At 43.8% G+C, this 22,684-nt stretch overlaps 1 protein-coding gene across 1 annotated transcript in view; it reads left to right on the top strand.

Annotated features, from left to right (window-relative positions):
• The window catches only part of LOC147707494 (CD109 antigen-like), a 502,391-nt gene that overhangs the window by 267,990 nt on the left and 211,717 nt on the right, over positions 1-22,684 (top strand). The window contains exon 14 of the mRNA XM_086926510.1: positions 13,790-13,966. Coding sequence (XP_086782636.1) covers positions 13,790-13,966 — 177 coding nt within the window. The remainder of the gene's footprint in view (positions 1-13,789; positions 13,967-22,684) is intronic.

Genomic DNA, 22,684 nt, shown 5'->3' with positions numbered 1-22,684 from the left:
ACCAATGCTCATGACGGAACCGTTCCGTCATGAGCATCGAAGGGGTTAAGGTTAACCCTGACAGGGACTGAGACTGTTGCTTCTGAAGGGCTCACAGCCTCCCCCCTCAATCAACAACCCAATTTTGCACCGCTATCATTTGACTTTCTTCTTGTTTATACACTGCACCACGATTTGGCTGTGACTGTGGTCAATCTCACCAAGGAAAGTAAAACACTCTCTTTTTTTCAAAGCAGAGAAAAACTTCAGAGCGAGGAGAATGGCTAGGATAGAAAGAAGGTACTGCTGAGAAGAGAGGGGAAAAAGAGAGGGAAGGGATTAAAGAAGGCAATACTGAGAACAAAGCAGACCGGGGGAGTGAGGACTACGGCGGCATTCCCCCTTACGCCGGACCCCGTGCAGCAAACTCCAACTCCCAGCTTCCCAAGGGGGTCCGGCGCAGCACACGTGACGTCAGTAACGCTCCCGGAGGCGCTTTAAGGCGAAGGAGCGCCAGATGTGTTGGGAAGCAAACCGGGAGTGTTGCAGCAGAGCAAAGAGCCCAGCCGTGAGGGGAACGGCTGGTCTCACTACCAGTGCATGATTAATATGCTCTGGCTGCTAGCGCTATGATTTTAATTGTATGTTCCTTCTTGCCTACGATATCCCTAACATTGTGCTTTTAAAAATCGAGCCGTGTTTTATCTTACCTGCACAATATTGTAGTTTGCAGCTTGTTTACTTGTTGCCTCTGCTTGCCCTGTGCCCTGTTCCACCGCGGGTGTTCCCGTTTCGTGGAGGGTGCGTCTGGCAAACAGCTGGTCTCGCTGGTCTCGCTCCCATTGGCTGATCCTGGTCAGGTGGGACGCCAGACTTGGGGCCGGATACATTTAAGGGGGCTACTAGAATCGTTCTGTTGGTCTCACTACCAGTTCATGATTAATATGCTCTGGCTGCTAGCGCTATGATTTTAATTGTATGTTCCTTCTTGCCTACGGTATCCCTAACATTGTGCTTTTAAAAATCGAGCCGTGTTTTATCTTACCTGCACAATATTGTAGTTTGCAGCTTGTTTACTTGTTGCCTCTCTTTGCCCTGTGCCCCGTTCCACCGCGGGTGTTCCCGTTTCGTGGAGGGCGCGTCTGGCAAACAGCTGGTCTCGCTGGTCTCACTCCCATTGGCTGATCCTGGTCAGGTGGGATGCCAGACTTGGGGCCGGATACACCTAAGGAGATGTCTTCCTCCGCGGTCAGCGGACGCGCACAGCGGACGTGCGCCGAAGTAGCGCCAAAGTTAAGCCCGTCTGCGCCCGTCCGCGCTGAGGACGCGCCAGGGGCCAGGCGGGCTGGGCCACATTACATACTCCCAGCAATTTGTGAGTTATATAACCATTCTACACTTCTCTCACTTAGACCTTTTTTCAGGACTTGTCACTTTACATCATCCCCTGAAAATCTTATTGAAATTCAATGTTGTAAAGGCGGTGTTAGACCTACATGCTCCCGATACCACCCCAAAAATCAGGCTAAATATAGGAGTATATTGCCCGAATCTAACTTCCTAAATGAGGATGGCCTGCTCATAAACGCTAGGTCCCTAGTTCGAAAAAATGTGGCATTTAGAGATTCCGTCTCCCAAAAAAAGCCTCCTTGGGTTTTAATTACTGAAACTTGGTGCTCTGATTCTTCTGGCCCGGATCTGATGGAGGCAGTCCCCGAAGGCTACACTCTATCTAGGATGGACAGGATTGGGCGTAGGGGGGGTGGGCTGGGAATCCTTTTTAGAGATACTTTCACATGTCGTACCAAACCTCTTTCTCTGCCCTCAGATAAATTCAAAGCCCTGCATTTTACTTTAAATTTTCTTCCCTCAGCTTCCTTCTCCGGTATTCTCTGCTACAGACCTCCCGGCCCAAGAACTACTTTTCTTCAGGATATTCTTAAACTCATAGAGCCTTTTGTTGACAAGCCCCATTTTAGTATCTTGGGAGATTTTAACTTTCATTTAGAGTCTACAGATGCCAAGGACACTATGGCACTAATAGATGGTTTAGCCGCATGTGGTTTGTGCCAATTGGTCGCGGATCCTACGCACTCTGCTGGCCACACGTTGGACGGCATCTTTACCAATGATGCCAGAATTATGACTTGTACACCCATCCCTCTTTCTTGGTCCGACCATCTGGCAGGTCCCTTCTACTGTAAAAATAATCCTATCTTACTTAATGTACCTAAGAGTAATGTATGGGAGACCAGAAGGAATTATAGAGAGATCAATGATGAAACTCTAGCACCCTTTTTGGATACTCTTAGCTATATCTCTCCATCCGATCCCAACATGGCTGCCCTCAATCTCTCCAATGTCCTTGCCGGCGCTATAGACACCCTTGCCCCGGCTAAACGGCACTAATCAGCTCGAAAGAGTCCCTCTCAGCCCTGGTTTTCTGATCGCTTAAGACTGCTGCGGCAGAAGTGCAGGAAACAGGAGCGGTCTTGGCATGCTCATCCTGACCCACGGGGAAAAGCTCTTCATAAAGCTCTACTTAGAGATTATAAGAAAGCCATCATTGAGGAAAAAAGGAGCCATTTCACTAACCTTACGGCCTCCCTTAAATCATCAAGGGACCTTTTTAATATAATTGACTCACTGTCGGCACCTAAAACAGTTGATCTTAACCGTGAAACACAGGAACTCTGTAATAATATTGCGAGTTTCTTTCATTCTAAGATCGCTGACATCTACACCTCCCTTGAAATCCGCAATCATGAGTTGGATGCCAACGCAGCAGGTTCCCCTTTTCTGCCTGCCTCTTCCCCTACTGAGAATGTTAATGCTTTTCCTAAATTGCAGCGTACCTGCTTCCCTCTCTTGACTCTAGAAGAGCTTGACCTTCTTCTTGATGCCACCAAGTCTTGCTCGCCTCCTGATCCGTGCCCCCTAAGAACTCTGAAGACTTGCAGAGGGTTGGTCCTCCCTCCCCTTTTGGAAGTTATGAATATGGCCATCAGTGAGGGTATTTTCCCCTCATCCTGGAAGACTGCTGTGGTTAAACCACTGCTTAAAAAGCCCTCTTTGGACCCTGAAGTTTAAAAAAATTATCGTCCCATTTCCCTGCTCCCAGCTCCAGATAAGATACTGGAGTCCCATATAAATCGAAACCTCTCTACTTTTATTGAGAGTTCCGAATTGTTAGACACCTCCCAACATGGATTTCGGGCAGCTCATAGCACCGAATCTGCCCTAACGGTTGTGATTAACAACATCCATATGGAGGTTGATAGGGGACATCCTACTCTGCTAGTGTTATTAGATCTCACAGCAGTGTTTGATACTCTGTCCCCGTCAATACTGATCTCCAGGCTCATGGACATCGGAGTAGAGGGTACTGCCCTTAGCTTACTCTCCTCCTTTTTACACTATAGGGAGCAAAGAGTCAAAATGGGCAATTTTCTCTCCGCCTCCCAAGAAGTGCAATGTGGGGTTCCACAGGGCTCCTCGCTGAGCCCATTATTATTTAACATCTATGTTACCCCACTTGCCAAGGTGTTGAGATCTTTTGGTCTTGATGTATTGTCATACGCCGATGATACCCAGATCTTGGTATCTATTACCCAGTCGGCTAGCGACGCTGCGTCCAATTTTAGATCATGTATGGAGGCTGTCTCACAGTGGATGGTGCGTAATTTCTTAAAACTGAACGGTGAAAAAAACTAAATTATTGTCTTTGGAGGCAGCCAAGATCTGTGGTCAAAGGACTGGTGGCCCTCTTCATTGGGGGACTGCCCTCTTCCTACTCTTTCCGCCAGGAACCTTGGTGTCCTAATTGACCCCGTTCTCTCATTTGATCTTCAGGTAAATAGAACGGTGTCTACCAGTTGTGCCATCATTAGAACACTGAGGAAGATTGCCCCGTATCTATCTCAAGCAGCCCGGAAACAATCTACTGTTGCCTTAGTTTCATCTAGGCTAGATTATTGTAATGCCCTTTATAGTGGCATTAACAAAAGCTCCATCCACCGCCTTCAAATGGTGCAGAATGCCGCGGCCAGGATGGTCTTGAATCTCCCTAGGCTTGCTTCTGTAACCATGGCTAGAAGAGATCTTCATTGGCTTCCGATCTCCTCTCGGATCTCCTTCAAACTCCTGTGTCTGGCCCATGGTGCAATTCATGGCTCAGGCTCAGAGGGTATTAGATCCCTCCTACGCGTTTACACCCCCCAAAAACTCTCCGCTCAGCATCTAAGAACATGCTTTCGGTTCCCAGATTTGTGAAGGCTAAATGGGGAGGTAGAGCATTTTCCACCCTGGTTCCAAAACTTTGGAACTCCCTCCCTCTGGAGCTCTCCAGTCAGTCTTCTTTGGTGGTTTTTAGGAAACGCCTGAAGACTTGGCTCTTCTCTCAGGCATACTAGAGGCTCTGCTCCTAGCGGTATTTTGATCTTGCAGTTGGTAGTTTTGGACTTTTGTCTGTCTGTTTTTGCGTCTTGATGCCCCTTGGGGCTACGTTTTGCGCGTTATAAAACGCTTTTCATTCATTCATAATTTCCATCTCACCTCTCCCTCACCTTGCCCCTTCCATAGTCGTGAGGACTACGGCGGCAGTCCCCCACACGCCGGACCCCGTGCAGCAAATTCCAACTCCCAGCTGCCCTAGGGGGTCCGGCGCAGCACACGTGACGTCAGCTACGCGCCCGGAGGTGCATTTAAGGCAGAGGAATGCCTCCCGCAACGCGGGACGTGCGCGGGCGTAGCCGGGAGAAGCCCGGGACAAGGGCAGGCCCTCTGTGGCTTTCGGAGGCTGGGCAGGGCCACCCCACTTGACGCTCGCCTGATTTTTGCTGAAAAAAGGAGGTAAACCGATTTAACTCACAACAGTGACTGCCCCCATCTACACTTTGGCTCACCCTAAAGGACTACTTTTTGGTTATTCAGTTACGCGCCCGACCACCATAGGTGTCTGTTGTTGTTATACCTACACTGCTACACACTCAAAAGAAAGCAACACTATGACTGATAACGGGGTTCCAAATTATATTATCTCCCAGGGGGGGCCACGGAAGGGGACGTTGGACAATTATTTAACCAGGGTAACATCGGCAATTGAACGCGAAATAGAGAGAGCAGAACAAAGTCTTTCCATAGAATCTACATCTAGTATCCAATCTCCGCTGGCGGCAGCATACCAAATTCAAAATTCTACATTACTAGAGGAATTAAATCAGATCTTCAAAACTATATTTACTAATGTCGAAGAGGGAAACGAGCAAACCAGTGCTCCTACATGTGTAATGAGAAACACAAGTCCCCAGCTTAGCACACTATCCCAACTAAATGTAAGCCATCTGGGTATCCCCCTTTCACTATCAGCTAAAGACAATACCCAATCGATAGCGAACCTTCAGGCCCCTTTTGTTGATAGAAAGTGCAAAGGTGCTAAACAAAGGGGAAGACTAGCAAAAAAACAAGAATTGCATTTAAGCCCCCCTTCGGTCATTAGCAACACCCCAAAAACATCTAAGGTATGTTCAATTCTGGAATCCCCTATATCCACTATATCATCTGACCTACTGGTCCAGATGGAACTTCTGATCAAATCCTTAATATCCCCGCAAGCAAAAAGAATCAAGGTAATAGGAGAAAAGGTCACAAGTATAGAGGAAACAACCAAGGCAAATGCGATACTTATAAAAAGAATGGCAGGATATAAGCAAGTAGAGTCCCTAGTTGCTACTGACGTCCCCAATATCTTTGCACAAAGTAATACTGCCCAAATTCACCCAATTGCCCCAAAAACATCATTAACATCAAATACTCAGCATCTAACAACAAACCCCCCAATACTCCAGAGCTCCGCCATCAGTGTAGGGCTGACCAAAAAATCCACATCCACAGAGGGGATATCTTTCAACTATGGCAACATGCAAAGAAAGATTAACCAAATAGACCTACCGCCGGAGGCCGCACCATATGTAGCATCCTCTCAGGCGTGCCTGAACTTACCAATGGCAAAATCGAAGGACAATCGGAATTGGTAAATAAGATATCTTTCTGGCTAACCAAAAATAGACCCCTTCTACCTAACATTGATGGAAAAATCTTAAATGTCACAAGGGTGGGGTGGTTAGGATCCCTCCCGAAGGATATAGCTGGAGAACTGGTTATAATAAACTTTAGGGATACCCATGTCGTCCCTTATCTGCAAAGTTGGCAGCCACAAGTGGGAGACGGCCCTATAGTAACTTGGGAACTGTGCGACTTTTACCCTAGAACCACATACCTGCCACCTGTAAGATCAAATGTAGAAAAGAACCACTGTATGGGTAGCAGAGGCCCTGTACTTAGTAGCTACAATATACCCATTCACAACCGATTTTCTGTATTCTCTGGTATAGATTTGGTGTACTCACTTGCTAAACCGATTTCTGAATGGTTTGTTAATAATGATAATGACAACCTCCCACCCTAAGCCCCGGGATCGTCCTAACTAAAGTAAGCATTTATGCACTTTGCTCTTTTGCACATTCTGAAGCCTATTTGTTTTTAATCTTGTCACTACAAATCGTCCAAGCCAAACAATACTATATGTAATGCTGCTGTGAGTTTATTGTTTACTTCAGGAGAACTGAAGTGGGGGCATTTTTAGTACTGAAAAGCTGCTAGGAGTAGATTGTCTAGAGAATTGAGGGGTGCTTCTCCTTTATATTTAATGAGTTATGCACGATATCTCAATGTAATTTTTGTTTTTATTGGTGTTGAATCTTTTTACTGTATTTAAATGTATTTTAATTTTGTATTGTGCTTTTATGGTTGCTTTGTCTCAACCGAATAAAGCTTGTTGAAACTGAAACTGACATATAAGGACTTCTTTGCAAAGCCTCTGATGCACACCAAAATGATTCGAATATAAACTATAACAGAAAATCAAATAATTTGTTTTCTCATTAAGAGGCCTCTTGACACAAAACGAGCACGTTATTTTCTGGAAAGGATGAAAGAAATGCAAGAAAATAAAATGGAAGGGGAAGGCGCTGTATGGAACTTTTCTTTTAATGATAATTTTGCTTGACACTGTTCTGTTTTGTGCTGCATTTCATGTAATGTTTTGTATGTGCAAACATAAATTAAACATTGCTATAGGAGAAGTGAGCCGGGGGGGCAGGCAAGGAGAGAGGAGACAGGCAGTGAAAAAACTGGAATCTCTCACCTATACTATGATAATCTTCATAAGACACTCACCTTGTAACTCGACGCATGCCCATTTCACGCTATGACCTTTCAGAACTCCCAATACCCAAGAGATAAGACAATGTTTCCATCATTTAAACCCTTATCTCTGCACACCGTGGTTTCACAGTGACTGCAGTTGGTGTACGCTACACACTTTTCATTTTCTCAATGACGTCCTTAACTTTCTCTGCCTGCCTCCCCCACGCCAACACAGCGATCAGCCCGCCCTCAACCACATATATCCAATGGAGTTTGAAAATGAGGACGTGCATTGGGGAAAGGCAGACGTGCACTGCTGACGTCACTAACGTGACTCAGTCATAGTGCCTGGACCTGGGTAGGTCCGCCCATGCAGACATACTACACAGGCATCAGGACCGAAGAACAAGAACAGCAGGTCCAAAATTCAATAGACCCGGCCTTGCAAAATAAGTACTGGTGATGAGCACCAAAGCACCAGCACAAATTAAGCACTGGCTGATACCCTTGATTAGAAGAGTCTACTCAAGAATACTGATTCTTAATTGGGGTAGCAGCCCCTTCTTCCTGTAAGTAGAGTGTTTTTTGTCTTTTTATCCCTGTGAATTCTCAACATGAGCCTTTGTTTATTACAATAGAGCAGCTGGTTCCGGTCAATCGCTAATAAATGAAATATCAATGTATACAGGTGGTCTGTAATTACCATCTATATCTCTTAAAATTAGGGCCAGTAAAGGAAAAATGACTGAGATGAAAAGAATCATATTCTTGAATGCTAAAACCGCAAAAATACTCTGGTTAAAAGGTGGCCAGCATTTCTCAAAAATACCTACATGATACAATTTCATGTGACAATGTTAAGCATGTGTGGAGGAAAATCCACCTTTATCCATCTCTATCGAAAGATGAATCATTTTCTTAAATATGGTAATTCTCACATATTGTTTTTGTTAGTGCATATCACTTCATAAATGTCAAATTCTTTCACTTCTTGGTTATGGATATTTAATTGTGCAAGTTTCTAAGATAAACTGTTTTGCAATATGTCTTAACTCCTAATTTCCACATATAACAATATCTTATCAAGTAATACTAACAAGAAAAATGTAAACCACCTTTAAAAGGTTTTCTAAACGGATAAACTTAAAGTCACATGAGAATCTCTTGTATACTTTAAAATTGATTTTAATTTAACAAAATCTGCTTTAAAATCATGAGGAGACATGCTTAAATGTAGTTTAATGTTACCAAAAGGAACAAATCCAGGTGAAAACTCGGGTCCCGATTAATTCAGCGTTCTGTGTTATACCTCATTATCTCAAATTTCAAATAAGCTCCACTTCAAGAAAAGGAGGCTTGAAATATAAATAACCCATTTATTTCAAAAAGTTTTTTTTTTAAATTAGCGTGAATGAATATGAGATGTCAGCAAATGTGTTACCTAGTGCAAAGCTCACATTTATACTCGTAAAGTATTTTGTTAATTTTATAAAATATTGATCGAACATTTATAAATTAATGCCAAAGCAATCATGATTTAAAAACCTGATATTGACTATAACATTTGGAAGATTTATTTGGATTATTGAGTTCACCCTTTTCAGCCTCCTCTAAATTTGTACTCTCCATTGAAACAATACATTTAACAGAAATAGTGCAAAAAGCAGGCTTCATTATAGATGAAACTGCTGATCACGCACACAATAATACACATATTCATTATTTACCTTTTCATTAAGCCGTATGTTATAGATAAAAACTACAGATCCTTGAACCCTAAAAATACCTTACCAACCCTAAAAACACCCAACCCTAAACCTTTAAAACTGATTACAACTCCTAAAAACTACCTATTCCTGAGGCTTTAAAACCTCTTATCATCCCTAAAAACTAACAACCCCTGAATACTATAATCTACTTACATTCCTAAAATCGACCAATCCCTGAACCCTAAAAACACATTACAGCCCTTTAAGAAAGCTAATCCCTGAACCCTAAAAATCCTACATGATCACAAGCCCTCCAAAAATGCAATTTGCCCTCATCAAAATTATTCTATGTTCAATTTAATCTATTTTAATTTTCACAAACCTTTAATTATTTAATTACACATACTTAGGCTTACAAATGTATTAAACATAATTTAGTGCTCTACAGTTTAATAAATCCACATAACCGTAACTGTTTATATGTGTATGCTTATATTAATATATTGCACTGGCTGTGCCAGCACCAGAGTAGTTATAGTTAGATCAAACTGATGTGATGTGACACTCGTTTTTCCCTGTGTTTCTGTGCCCTCTTGCCTCTGTGCCACTTGTTTCCCCCTGTATTTCTGTGCCCTCTGCCTCTGTACCACTCGTCATTTTTCCCTGTATTTCTGTGCCCTCTTTCCTTCTGTGACACTCGTTTCCCCCCTGTATTTCTGTGCCCTCTTGCCTCTGTGACACTCGTTTTTTCCCTCTATTTCTGTGGCCTCTTGCCTCTGTGACACTCGTTTTCCCCTGTATTTCTGTGCCCTTTTTGCCTTCTCTGCCACTCGTTTTTCCTGGATTTCTGTGCCACTCATTTTTCACTGTTTTTCTGTGCCCTCTTGCCTTCTGTGACACTCGTTTTTCCCCTGTATTTCTGTGCCCTCTTGCCTTCTGTGACACTCGTTTTTTCCCTGAATTTCTGTGCCCTCTTGCCTTCTGTGACACTCGTTTTCCCTCGATCTTGTGCCCTTTCTGCCTCTATGCCACTTGCTTTCCTTTGTTTTTTGTGCCATTTTGCCTTCTATTCTCTTCATCGCCCCACAGCCCTGACTGCCCACTGCCCATTCGCTGCCCCTGTCTCCTGCCTCCCAGCTGCTCCTCCCTCCCACCTCCCCATATAGGCCGGCCACTGCGCAGTGAGGAGAGCGACACTTGACCCCACCAGGTAGGTTGCTCCCCTTCCGCACAGTCCAAGCCCCAGCTGCCGCCGCCGCTGCTGATGAAGCTCGAGGCCCTCCACCACCCGCAGGCTACCACCTGCGCCTCATCCATGGTGGCCAGTGGTAGGCCCTAGGTTTATTCATCTTCCGCTTTATTGTTTTATTGTATTGCCTGTATTTTATTCTTGTGTCTGTGACTGCTGTTGTTCTGTCTTCCCCCGCTGCCTGTTCTTGGTCTGTGCCCGTTTTCCTCCCTCTGTTCCCCTCGCTGTCCCCATGTATCCCCAGCCCGGTTTTTTCTTCTGTACCCCTCGCTGCCCACGTGTTTCTGCCCGGTTTTCCCTTCTGTTCCCCTCGCTGCCGCCGTGCCTCTCTGCCCGTTTTTGTCTTCTGTTTCTCAGCTGCCCCTGAATTCTTGTGCCCTTTTTGCCTTCTATGCCACTCGTTTTTTCCCTGTATTTTTGTGCCCTTGTGCCTTCTGTGACACTTGTTTTCCCTCATTTTTTTGTGCCATTTTGCCTTCTGTTCCCTTCATCGTCCCTCATCGACCCCGCCACTGAATCCCTTGCGCCCCTGCCCTCCTGACTGCCACTTGCTGCCCCCGACACCCGCCTCCCAGCTGCTCCTCGCTCCCACCTCCCCATATATGCCGGCTGCTGCCGTTCGTGTGCAGCGGGCGCGCCGCTGGCGCGCTGAAGGCGCGCCTAAGGCAAGCCGGATTGCGCCCACCCGTCCCTGGACCGTGTCCAGCTCCAGAACCCCTGGCCCTCTCACCTACCCCGACGACCGCCGCCATACAACGGTGAGATCGCAGCACTCATCCCCCTAGACCTCTCCGCTGCCTTTGACACAGTTTGCCACCGCACTCTATCCTTTCCCACCTCACCGCCAAGACATGGAACACCCTCCCACTGAGCCTACGACAGACCCAAGACCTGCTGACCTTCAGGACGCTACTCAAGACCTGGCTGTTTGATCAGTAGTGCCCCCCACCTCCCCAGCGCACTGAGACCCTCGCGGGTATGTAGTGCGCTTTACAAATGATTGATTGATTGATTGATTGATAAGAGAATTGTTGTTTCTTTAATAATATTGGCACCAGCTGATAAATCTGCACATAGCTTTCCAAATAATAGTTCATCTCCTTTTGCTTATTTAGATGATCTCATCAGTCATGCCATCACTGATGTCATTTGAGAGGTTATCAGTGGTGCCATCAATGATGTTATTTAACATGTCACAAGTGATGCAATGTGTAAAGCGTAATCCTTCCATGCTATGTGAAAATGCTCACACATTATGCACAGGCAGGATTAATCATTACCTCTCCAGCCTCATTTCCTCCCAACGAAGGACCGATGGGGAAAATATACAACAGCCCAACTCTGTACATCAAAGTGGCAAAAGTCAAAGTAACTGGCATAAGTGCACTGTGCAAAGCTTCCCAATATTTGAGAGCAGGAGTCTTTTCAGTTCAAAGTCAACCCTTATCCTTTCCTCTAGTCCTTCCTTTTCTAAGTCTTTTAACTCCCTTCCTTTTTCTACAGATCTCTTGTTCTGGTCATGTGAAAAGTACTCTATAAATACATGAAGAAAATACCTGTATAGGGATCATATTTGAAACTTAATCTAAAACTGGTCATTGAACTTATATCTAGCACATATGTTGGTCTACATTCTACTTATACCATCCTGCAATTTTCTAGGAGTTTAAGTTCTCTTACTTTCTAGATCCAGGAGACTCATCTGGTGCTGCTTCATTTGAAAATATTTGATAAAAAACAAGATAGAAACGATTTAAACCAATACTCCACATTCCATCTTTGTATGCAGAACTTTGCCTTGAACTTTTATCACATGGCCGTGAAAGATTGTTTTGTCAAAGGTTGCAGCCTTGAGATAAGATATCAGTTCACTGTAAACATTGCCGATATACGGGAGTGAAGGACTTAGGGTCTGTTTGTAGAGAAGAGCAATACTAGAAAAATCTCTATTTGGAACAAGGGCTGAATCTAAAGGTCAGTAGCAGGATTTCTTCTGTAATTAAACTCTTTGATATCTTAGATATTTAGGATGTCTTCGAACATCAGGATTTTCTAAAACAACCCAGCTCAGAATCATGATTCCTGTGTTGTATCCAGCTATCAGGAAAAATACTTTGCATTGTTGTGGTCTGTCTCTTAGTGTACCAAATTATGTGTGTTGTAAATTGGCAGAATTCCAATATTTAGATCAGTCATGATACCAGTTAGATGCATAGAAAGTGCCACTGTTATATGTTATGTTATATTGGATTTGTAGCGCGCACTGTTACTGTGGAGATTCCTGGCGCGAAAAAGAGCAAAGGTTGGAGCAGAAAACGAGTTAGTAGGTCATGCTGAACAGGTGTGTTTTTAGCTGCTTCTTAAAGATCTGAAACTCCGAGATATGTTGGAGACCAGCAGTGAGTGAATTCCAAGCTTCCGCCGCTTTGACAGAGATAGACTTGCCTCCCAGTCGGACTCTGCGGAAGCGAGGGACAACCATCCGGCGTTGTGCCGCTGAACGCAGATGGGGTTTGGCACATAGAAAGCAAAACGCTTCCTAAGATATATGGGGCCCAGACCGTGAAGCGCTCTGTGGGCCAGAGCGATTGCTTTAAATTGCACCCTCTGAGCTACCGGAAGCCAGTGTAGCTCACGTAGGTACTGACGCGCGCTGGATCGCATTGGGGCATTAAAGAGAAGCCTAGCTACAGCGTTTTGAATAATTTGGAGCCTGCGCAGCAGATAATCTGGCAGCCCCAGGAACAAGGCATTAGCATAATCCCATCCCGACAAGATCAGTGCGAGGGTGATTGCCTCTTTCGGTGCCCTTGGGAGAGAAGGAAAACATTTCCTAAGAGTTTTAAGGGTGCCAAAACAGATTCCTGTTATTTTTTTCATGTGGTCGCTAAAACGGAGTTCCTCGCTGAGCAAGATGCCCAGATTCTTTGCTGGCCCTGCTTTGGGCAACGGGACTGAGGGCCTCATTAGGATGTCGGTCAGAAAGCCTTTTCCAACCGACATCCTTGGTTGGACTTCTGACCATCATATTATGATTACAACGGTCGGAAGTCATACCGGCGGTTTATTTCGGCTAGCTTCCGACAGGCTCAAGGAGCCCATTGGCCATCCGGAAACCGCAACATAATCCCTTACAGATGGCATTCCCGCCATCAAGATTATGATGTTAGTTTCCTACAGGCTTTTCATGTTGGGCTTTCCAACATTAAAAGCCTGTCAGAAGTGACTTTGGGGGCCCCTAGCAAAGCCCCCATGCCTCCGCAGCCTCCGGTTGCGGGCCTGTGGTGAACCTATGGTCCCCCCCGTACAATTCTGCACCGTGTGGCAGGCACTGTGAGGTGCCTGTGACGCAGGGCAGGGATTTATAGGGACTCCCATTTCTGTCAGTTCCCACACCGAAACGTCAACTCAAGTACTCCCGACATTGCAATTAGGGCCTAAAATGCACTAAATTAATCTATAGATGAGTAATCCAAATGTTAAGTTCCTGAATTTCTGTATGAGATTAATGTGAATGTGCCAAAGAGACAGTTGCAGTTGTCTGGAGCAAATGGGGTATTGTTTGTTCCTGCTCAATATGGATCAAGATCATTTGTCAACTATGAATATTTTTGTGAATCTCATTGATATTATTTTGTCTGTTTAGGTATTAGCAAAAGGGCAAGTGGTAGCTGTCGGAAAAAAGAACACTCAAACCTTCACTTTAACACCAGAAGTGTCATGGGCTCCTCTAGCAGTGATCAACGTATACTACATTCACATCAGCGGTTATATAATATCTGACAGAAAGTCATTTACTGTCAAAGGAATGCTTAAAAACAAGGTATGTGTCTCATATTACTGTCAATGAAATGTTGTCGACCCATCATGCAGTCGTAATATTACATTCTTGTACCTTTCCCTCCCAGACCTCAAACGGGCCACGCCTATAGCTCTGTGGTATGCCCCCTTACTTAAGGAAGCTAAGATGGGATGCAAAAGGCAGAAACGTTTTGTCTACGCTAATATTCATTGCCTGCAATAGAAAAATTTAGGAAGGCCTTCAGAGCATATAAAGAACGTATTTGACAACATTCTATAGCAACAAACTTCTGATGGCTTACAATCCTGCAGAGGAGTTGTTCCACATATTTTGCGATTTTTCTTCTTCCAAATGTGTGACTGTTACTATTGTGAACAATCGGGAGCGGGCGGAAATTATCTAACGCACTTGGTGAAAAGATCTCTGCAATTCTTAACTTGTTAGCACTAGGTTACCTTTGTAAGTTTTGTCCATCACAGCAGGATAACAGGCTAGGGATGCCATTACCTCTATCTGGGAGATTAAAGATATTACTGTCTTGAAGTGAACAGACTTCTCTCAAATATATTTTCAAACTGCATATGCTGTTTACCTCTTCCTTCCCTCCACCCCTATTTCTGAACTCGGAATTATTTAGGTCTACCACCTGGCAGGTTAACCAGCAGCAACAAAGTAAAATATTTGTTTTCTGAGTCTTTTCTCTCAGATACAAGGTGCATCAAATGATGGCGAAATGATTAATTTAAAAATACACACCAGAACAAATATTGATCTTTTTCAGGATAATTCCTTTTAGGTCATTCCTATGCCTGTGTATTGCTTACATTGTCTTATCAATAACTTCCTTGCTTCCATCAAACAATATTTTATTGCTCACATAATTACTGAGCATTTTTTTTAAATCACTGTCCCTTTGGGAGATCATATGATATTGGTCCCTGTTTTGTATTTTATTCGACTTCGAATACAAGCAAATTAAAAATATGCTTTCATTTATGAACTGTTAGTGACAGACTTTCATAAGACGTAAATGAACCTATTTCCTTTGGTATACTTTACGCTGGTCTCTGTTGTCAACAGGGAAGGCAACACAAATGAAGATTCAACAGCCGTGGCCAAAGTGTTTGCTAGATAGTGTCACACACACTAGTAGACCTTGTCATCATTTGTGACCTCACTTGGGCATTAAAACCGCACTTTGACCTTTGATGGAGCATGCATTGAATGGGCAGATCTTCGCATTCTGAGAAAACACTGCACTAGATATTGTCATGAACTGCTTGGAACACTCCATCAAATTGCAGGAAAGACGTAGGCCTTAATTAAAAGAGAGGCAGATAATATCAGCCGCTGCATCTACACCTCCGTTCAATTCAATCAGCTTTATTCGATTAAAAGAGATAATCATAAAAGCACACTACAATTATGGACGTAAACAATGCAAGTATTCACTTATCACTTCATAAAATAACAAGACAATTCCAAAGAAGATTAAGAAAATGAATTACATCATGATTGAATTTCTACATTTTAAAACTAGTTTTAAAAATATTAAAATTGATACAGACAATTGTTCTTCTCCTAACGATTGTAGAAACAGAAAAGCAGGACGACATTGTCTTAGGCCCTTATTTTTTAAAATAAAATAGTCGATTGAAAAGACACGTCATCACATGGGCATTTACATAGCTCCTTCGACCAGTTGTTTTCAGTGGGAAAAGAGACAAGCCTGTGGAAAATATTCAGTCTCAAACGGGTCAACAAAAATCTATCGTGCTCTCTTGTAAACCTGCTTAGGTAGGGCTGCAGTATATCGGTAATCATAATTAGCTGATGTGCCTGAACAGAAACCTTTTGGGATTCTATTGCTCTTTTTAATTCTTTCCTTTTTTACATTTAGCAGACTAAAGGGGTCCAAAAAGCATTCGGGGTGGCCAAGGTGACCAACAACATTTTAAATGTATTCTAACCAGTTAATCTTTTGTGCCCCATCCAATTTGCCACAGTCTGTAAGTAACTGTCTATTGAGTTCCAGTGAATCAGAAGTCCATATTCTATGCCACAGGACAGGAGTACTGGTTGAATTTTACATATGTCCGTTATGTATGACAGGCCCAGTTCAGTGTGGCAGATATATGTAGAGGTGCTGTTCGGGACAATCAATAAAAATCTTAAAAACCTGTTCTCAATACATTGGAGTGAATTAACATTCTCGTGACCCCAAATACCTGCCCCATAGGTAGCTATTGAAATGCATTTCACCTTATATATCCGTAATAGGACCTCTGGCGCCTGTTTTCCCAAATTCTTACTAAAGTTAAAAAGTGCGCCTACCGCTTTAGAAAACAGTAGCCTCCTAGTCCTAATGGCCTGGCTCCAAGTCCCCCTCTTATCAAATAGTATACCGAGGTAAGAGAAAGTTTTACAACAGTCGATCGGTTTCTTACCTATTGAAATGGCTCTGAAATGCCACTTCCCTACCCCACAATTCAGCACAAAGGTTTTAGAGATATTCACTTCTAAACCTAATTTGACCATGTAATCAGCAAAGCAGTAAACTACCTTCTGCATCCCTACTGGGGTACGTGACATCAAGACCGCATCATCGGCATACATTAATGTAGGAATCGGTCTCTTGCCCATTTGTGGGAGGTCCTGACACTCTTTCCCAAGCTTGGATCCCAAGTCATTAATGTATAATATAAATAGGAAGGGGGCCAGGACGCATCTCTGTCTCACACTTCTTTTCACCCTAAAGTGCTTAGTGCACTCTCCTCCCCTCCCATAACGAATCCTGGCATTTGCTCCTGCATATAATTGTCTCAGAAATATAACTATCGAATTATCCACCCCCATATTAGTTAAAATTCTTCAGAGTTCCTCGTTGATTACAGAATCAAACGCAGCAGTTAAATCTACGAACGTTAAGTACAGGCTACTCCGTTTGGCTTTAGTGTATTTGCCAATCATCATGTTCAAGTTTAACCCCTGGTCAATTTTACCCATGCCTTTGTGGAAACCGTACTGGAGGTCGCTAGGTATCGAATGGTCTTCCGCCCAGTCTTGTAACCTTGATAACAAAACTCTGCCGATAATCTTAATAGTTGAATCAAGTAAAGATATCGGCCTATAACAGGCACGGTCCGACCTGTTCCCTTTTTTAAAGATGGGGACCAAGGTCGATTCATACCAGGAAGAAAGGCGACAAAACCTGATAGTAAACATCACTGCCCATTAAAACAGATTTTTCCAAATTCAAAAGATTGGAAACATAAAGACATAGACCCCCCTTTGGCTCTCCCATGGACTGAACGAATAGCAGGGGTATGAAAAGTTCTGAAACCATTTAAATATATAGGGTCACGGATCCAGATCACTTATACAGCTAAAACATCAAACTCCTTAATAAAATCTATCCAGGTATGATCTGTCACCTTTGCATTAAGCCCGGCCACGTTACAGAAACATAGCTTATGACAATTACTCCTCTTCACTCTCTGAGATTATCGGCACTCCTGCGGCCGGCTGTATGAGCTGTACATGCGAAGGAACAGTGAATAATTCTCTGTTGGTGGGACTGAAGGTTCCCACTCCCTCCACGGCATCCTCATTATTGCCGTGATTCTGTCCAATACTATCCCTATTTAAGTCTTTTTTGTTGTTAACTAATTGAAGTTCAAGAGACCTTCCATGGCTAAAACTGATGGAAACAGGCAGGGGGACATGGTTCCTGAGGATATGTGTGGAGAGTCAATCTACCTCTTCTAAATTATGTAGAGCCTCAAATCTATTATAAACCTGAACATTGCACTGTTGTTTATAGTTTGCTGGGTATGGGGCTGAGTGTACCATTGGATAAAAATAATTTGATGGTGGATAAAAGTAGCCTAAGGAGAGGATATTTATGCTGGCTTGTGAAAAGGCCTGCTCGACACCTCTAGACAGAATCATTTGTACAAACCCACAGGTTGGCGAATGTTAAAACCACACAGTCACCACTTAACCTTTTATTGTCCATGCCCTACCCAACTTATCCTTCTTACCATCTTAAATTCTGTGAATAATTTCTCGGTGCAGCCTAACTTTGTACCTAGCCAGCCTAGACTTTTATTTCTCAATGACACCCAGGATTCTTCAGTCCCCTGTGAAAGTGTTGGTACATTTGCTAAGAGCACCGTATAAGGCGTAACTGCCGATGGAAGGTCCAGTATGCTAGCTTTATGGAGAGTAACCTGGTTGGCCCATTTAGAAAGCTGTCCAGAGTTACCCTTATCAGCAACTGCCAGGGGTCGTGATCCATGGTCCGATCTTCTTAATGGTGGATACCTTTGATATGAATTTATCGCGCCAGAGCTCTGACAATTAAACAGGGGTGCTTGTACAGGTGTGTGAGATGTTAAAAAAGGATCAGACTGTGCAAAGCTATCATTTGATCTGCTGTTACCTATGGTAGCCCTCTTAGCCGTAGTCCTCTCTAATATTACAGAGTTCTTTAGGGGACCCACGTCATCAGGGGACTCTGTTTGCTTAGACATTGAAGAAACTAAGACGTCTAGCTTACTGGCAATGGTAGACATAAATTCTCTAATAAACTTATCTAACGCATCCAGTGTAAATTTCACGGATTCTAATTCACTATTCAATGAATTCCCACTTTCCCGAACCGAAATACACCTGGGCCTTTGTTCAGTTTTTGGCTGAATCTCTGCTTTCTTAGCTGTTTTTTTAGAAGATTTATGTCTAAGATTTGATGGTACAGGTTTCTTGGAAGGAACAGCAGTAGCTTTGGCATTCCTTGGACGTTTATCTGGGGGCTGAGTCACACTATCCTGCTCACCACCCGAGATATGATCAGAAATGTCCAAAATACAACCATTTACTTTACCTTCGTTTCTTAATGGGCTTGCGTGTGGGGGCGGTACAGTGGGTGAACATAATGACAAGCCTGCTACTATGGCTTCTGCCACTATCTCACCCTCTGCATCTACACCTAATTTCGCTGAGTTTGAAATTATGAATTGGGTGGAATTTACCGCTCTTAGTAATTAACTGTTCGGAATGGGGGTGTATAGTTGGCAGCGGTAGGTACCTTTGTCCAGATAGAGACCCTTGCTTCTAGTCAGGGTAGTCACTTTAGATAACCACTTCTCACCCCCTTGGTAGCTTGGTACGAGCAGACAGGCTTATCCCAAAAGCAATGTGTAAAGTATTTGTACCAACACTCACAGTAACCCAGTTATAACACCACAAATGGACACCACACCGGTATGGAAAAATAAAGTATCTTTATCTTAACAAGATCAAAACAACAAAAATCCAACATACAAATATTAACAAAAATGACTTTCAAAAGGTCTTTGCAACTGAGTCCATAGAAAACTATTGATGCGTGATACCCTGCATAGTACCTGTTGTTGTGACAAAGTTTACCAAGCCAAACAGCTGCAGCGATGAGAAGCGTAGAAAAACAAAGAGATGCGTCGTTCCTGAGACCTTCGTGGATGCGATGCGACAGTTCCGCTGTACACAGGGGAGCAATGCGTCAGGTCCGGTCTGAGGGGGAAGAGATGCGTTGGTTCTGAGATGGCTCTGATCCGCGTGTGATGTGTCGGGGAAAACTTGCAGCACAGGGATGATGATGTGTGGAAATCCAGGATGTGTCAGCGAACGATGCGGCGGCGGCGAGCGGAGCTGCGTCGACCTTTTCAGCCGCAATCCCTCGATGCGTCTATTCTTGCAGCGGCGACAGGCACTGCGTCGGTTTCAGCAGCGGCACAGCAGTGAGGGTAGATTCTTCTCGCACCACGCCATTGTGCTGGAAAACTGTCGCCAGAAGAGCGATGCGTCAACTCCCTTGTTTGGTGCATTGCTTTCCAGCTCCCAGCAGCAGAAACAATCTCCAGAGGCCCCACAGGCACACCTGGTAGGTCAGAACTCCCAGCAAGGAAGTTCAGGGGAGCTGGGGGTGAAATCTTTGTGATCCTGAGACTTCAAAACAGGAGGCAAGCTCTACACAAGTCCTTGAAGACTTTCCTCAAGCAGGGAACACAGCACACAGCAAAGTCCTTCTCCTCTCTTTGGCAGCAACAGCAACTGCAGGCCAACAGAAAACACACAGCAAGGGTAGTACTTCTCCTCCGTTTCTCCAGCTCTTCCCCTCAGCAAAGGTTCCTCTTGATTCCAGAAGTAGTCTAAAGTTCAGGGGTTTTGGGTCTGATACTTATACCCCAAAATGTCTTTGTCCTCTTTGTGCAAGGGGCACTGAGCCCAGTTCAAACCAGTTGTGGGGGGCACTCTGCAAGTGCACAACAACATCCATTGTCAGTGTGAGACATGACTCCAGACATTTCACAGGGGGCGGAGCCAGCATTGTGGAAGGCAGGCACATCCCTATTCAGGTACAGGTGCAACTTCTCCCACCAGTCCAAAGGCCTATTCAACCTATTTTTGACCCATTCAGGAAGGGCAGGACACACATCAACCCCCCCCCCCCCCGGTGGCTGTCTGAGAGAATGCACCTCCCCAGCCCCTGTCATTCCAAAGCCAGTCAGTAACACAGGATGGCTAAGCAAGAAAATACCTACTTTCTAAAAGTGGTATTTTCAAACACAAAATGTACAAATCACCTTTCCTAAAAGATGCAGCTTTAGATTCTGAGATCAGGCATACTAAAACTTATTTTCCTGCCTGGTCCCAATGGTACGTTATATTTATAAGATGTTATAAATTAACTCCCATGCTTTTCTATGGGGACAGATAGCCTTACAATAGTGAAAAACGAAACTGGTAGTATTTCACTATCAGGACATGCCACCCACATCAGGGCATGTCCCACCTTTCACCTACACTATACCCTGCCCACAAGGGTACCTTGGGCCTACCTTAGGGGTGACTGACATGTAAGAAAAGGGAAGGTTAGGACCTGGCAAGTGGTTGTACTTGCCAAGTCGACATGGCAGTTAACAACTTCATACAGACACTGCAGTGACAGGTCTAAGTTACCGTTTCAGATCTACTCATGTGGGTGGCACAATCAGTGCTGCAGGCCCGCTAGTAGTATTTGATTTACCAGCCCCGGCACACTCAGTGCACTTTACTAGTGATTGACTAGTAAATCAAATATGCCAATCTGGGAGAACCAATCATAATAACAATTTACACAGACAGCATATGCAGTTTAGCACTGATCAGCAGTGGTGAAGTGCCCAGAGTCCTAAAACCAACAACAGATTAACAGATCAGGAAAAAATAGGAGGAAGAAGCAAAACGTTTTGGGCTAACCTTGCAAAAAGGGCCAAGTCCAACAACTGGTTACATGAATGTTGAAGCTCCTCAGTTCTCCCCTAGTACATATTGGCAGGAAAATGCCAGTTCTGTACAGAAAGCACAAAATTGTGTATATTTTTCACAAACTTTGAAGGTCTAAAGATTTTATCAGGGGGGATATTATCTCCACTCTCTCCAGGGCACTTTTAATAAAGACCTCAAAATAAGACTACATATATTTATACACCTTTGAAAACAATTTTTTCTCTATTTCACTTTTTTTCATCGTCTATCTTCTCTCTATCCAAACCAGAACAAATATTGAGGAATTGCTACAGTTTCTACATGTTTTCTTAATTTTAAATCTTCAACAAAGAATCAATTACTAATTTGGCCCTGTAGCTTTGTGTCTTTCGCACTTCCTTCACTTTCTGACAACTTTGATGTCTGTAAGATAGTCCACATCAGTGTCAGTGATCAAACATGACTATCACAGCACATTTTTTTTATTGTCTTGAAAAGCTCTACTGAATGTTTGATAGACTGCATGTCCATTTAAGTGGACTTTCTCACACGGTGGGTCCTACTGGATATTCTAATTTTGACATCTCAGTCCAGGAAGACATTGTGTGCTCCAAATCTCTTTGAAAAGATGCCCCCACCAGCAACGTAGGTCCATAAACATTTTGTAAATAACAGTTCATCTGTGGTTAGTTCATGAAATGTCAAGAAAACTGTAGGACAGAGCTCCAGAAGCAATGACAATGCATTTATTTACTGGTTTTGTAGAGCACGTACGATACCTACAGGGTTTCGAAGTGCTTAACAGAGTGGAGTCAGTTTCATCATGACAGCTACGAAAAAATCTACATGCAAAACTTACAAAATGCTTACAAAAATCAAATCTGCCATAATGATGTCGTTTTTAGCTGCAGGTCTACAATAGTGCAAAATGCATTTCAGTGAGGACATACGCATTTTGCTTGAGGGTGTAGAGATTGTAGTCACTTCTATACGCTTGTTCGTTGTTTTCTTAGTCTTGTTATTTTGGAGATTTTCAGGGGACTGGTGCAGGTTTTTTGATGGGACTTGGGCACGGGGTTGTAGTGATTGAGTAGGTCATGAATGGCCTTGTTTGAGAGTGGTCCTGCCCGTGTATGGGAAGGTGTATGAGCAATAATCAGGTTTCGTACACAATAGGTTTTCTGAGTTTTGAGAGAAAGGCTAGGGGTGTCTGCGATGGTGTTGGATCGATAAAGATCATTTGTGCGAAATCTCAGGTTTTTCACAAGACAGTCTTTTCTCGGTGAGGGTGTGGGTATCCAGCTGGCTGAGAATCAACTTAGATGGTTAAAGGTCAGGTTGACTGTTTCTAAAGTGTGCCGGGGAGTCAAAAGAATGGTGGTGTGTGAGGTGTTTGGGTGCCTCTGCCTTCTGGCTGAGGACTGGAATGTTGATCCCTCTAGTGGATGG

Source organism: Lissotriton vulgaris, chromosome 6, assembly GCF_964263255.1.
Source record: "Lissotriton vulgaris chromosome 6, aLisVul1.2, whole genome shotgun sequence".
NCBI classification, from domain to species: Eukaryota; Metazoa; Chordata; class Amphibia; order Caudata; family Salamandridae; genus Lissotriton; species Lissotriton vulgaris.
The sequence above is the reverse complement of the archived record's forward strand: the minus strand, read 5'-3'. Positions and strand labels throughout refer to the sequence as shown.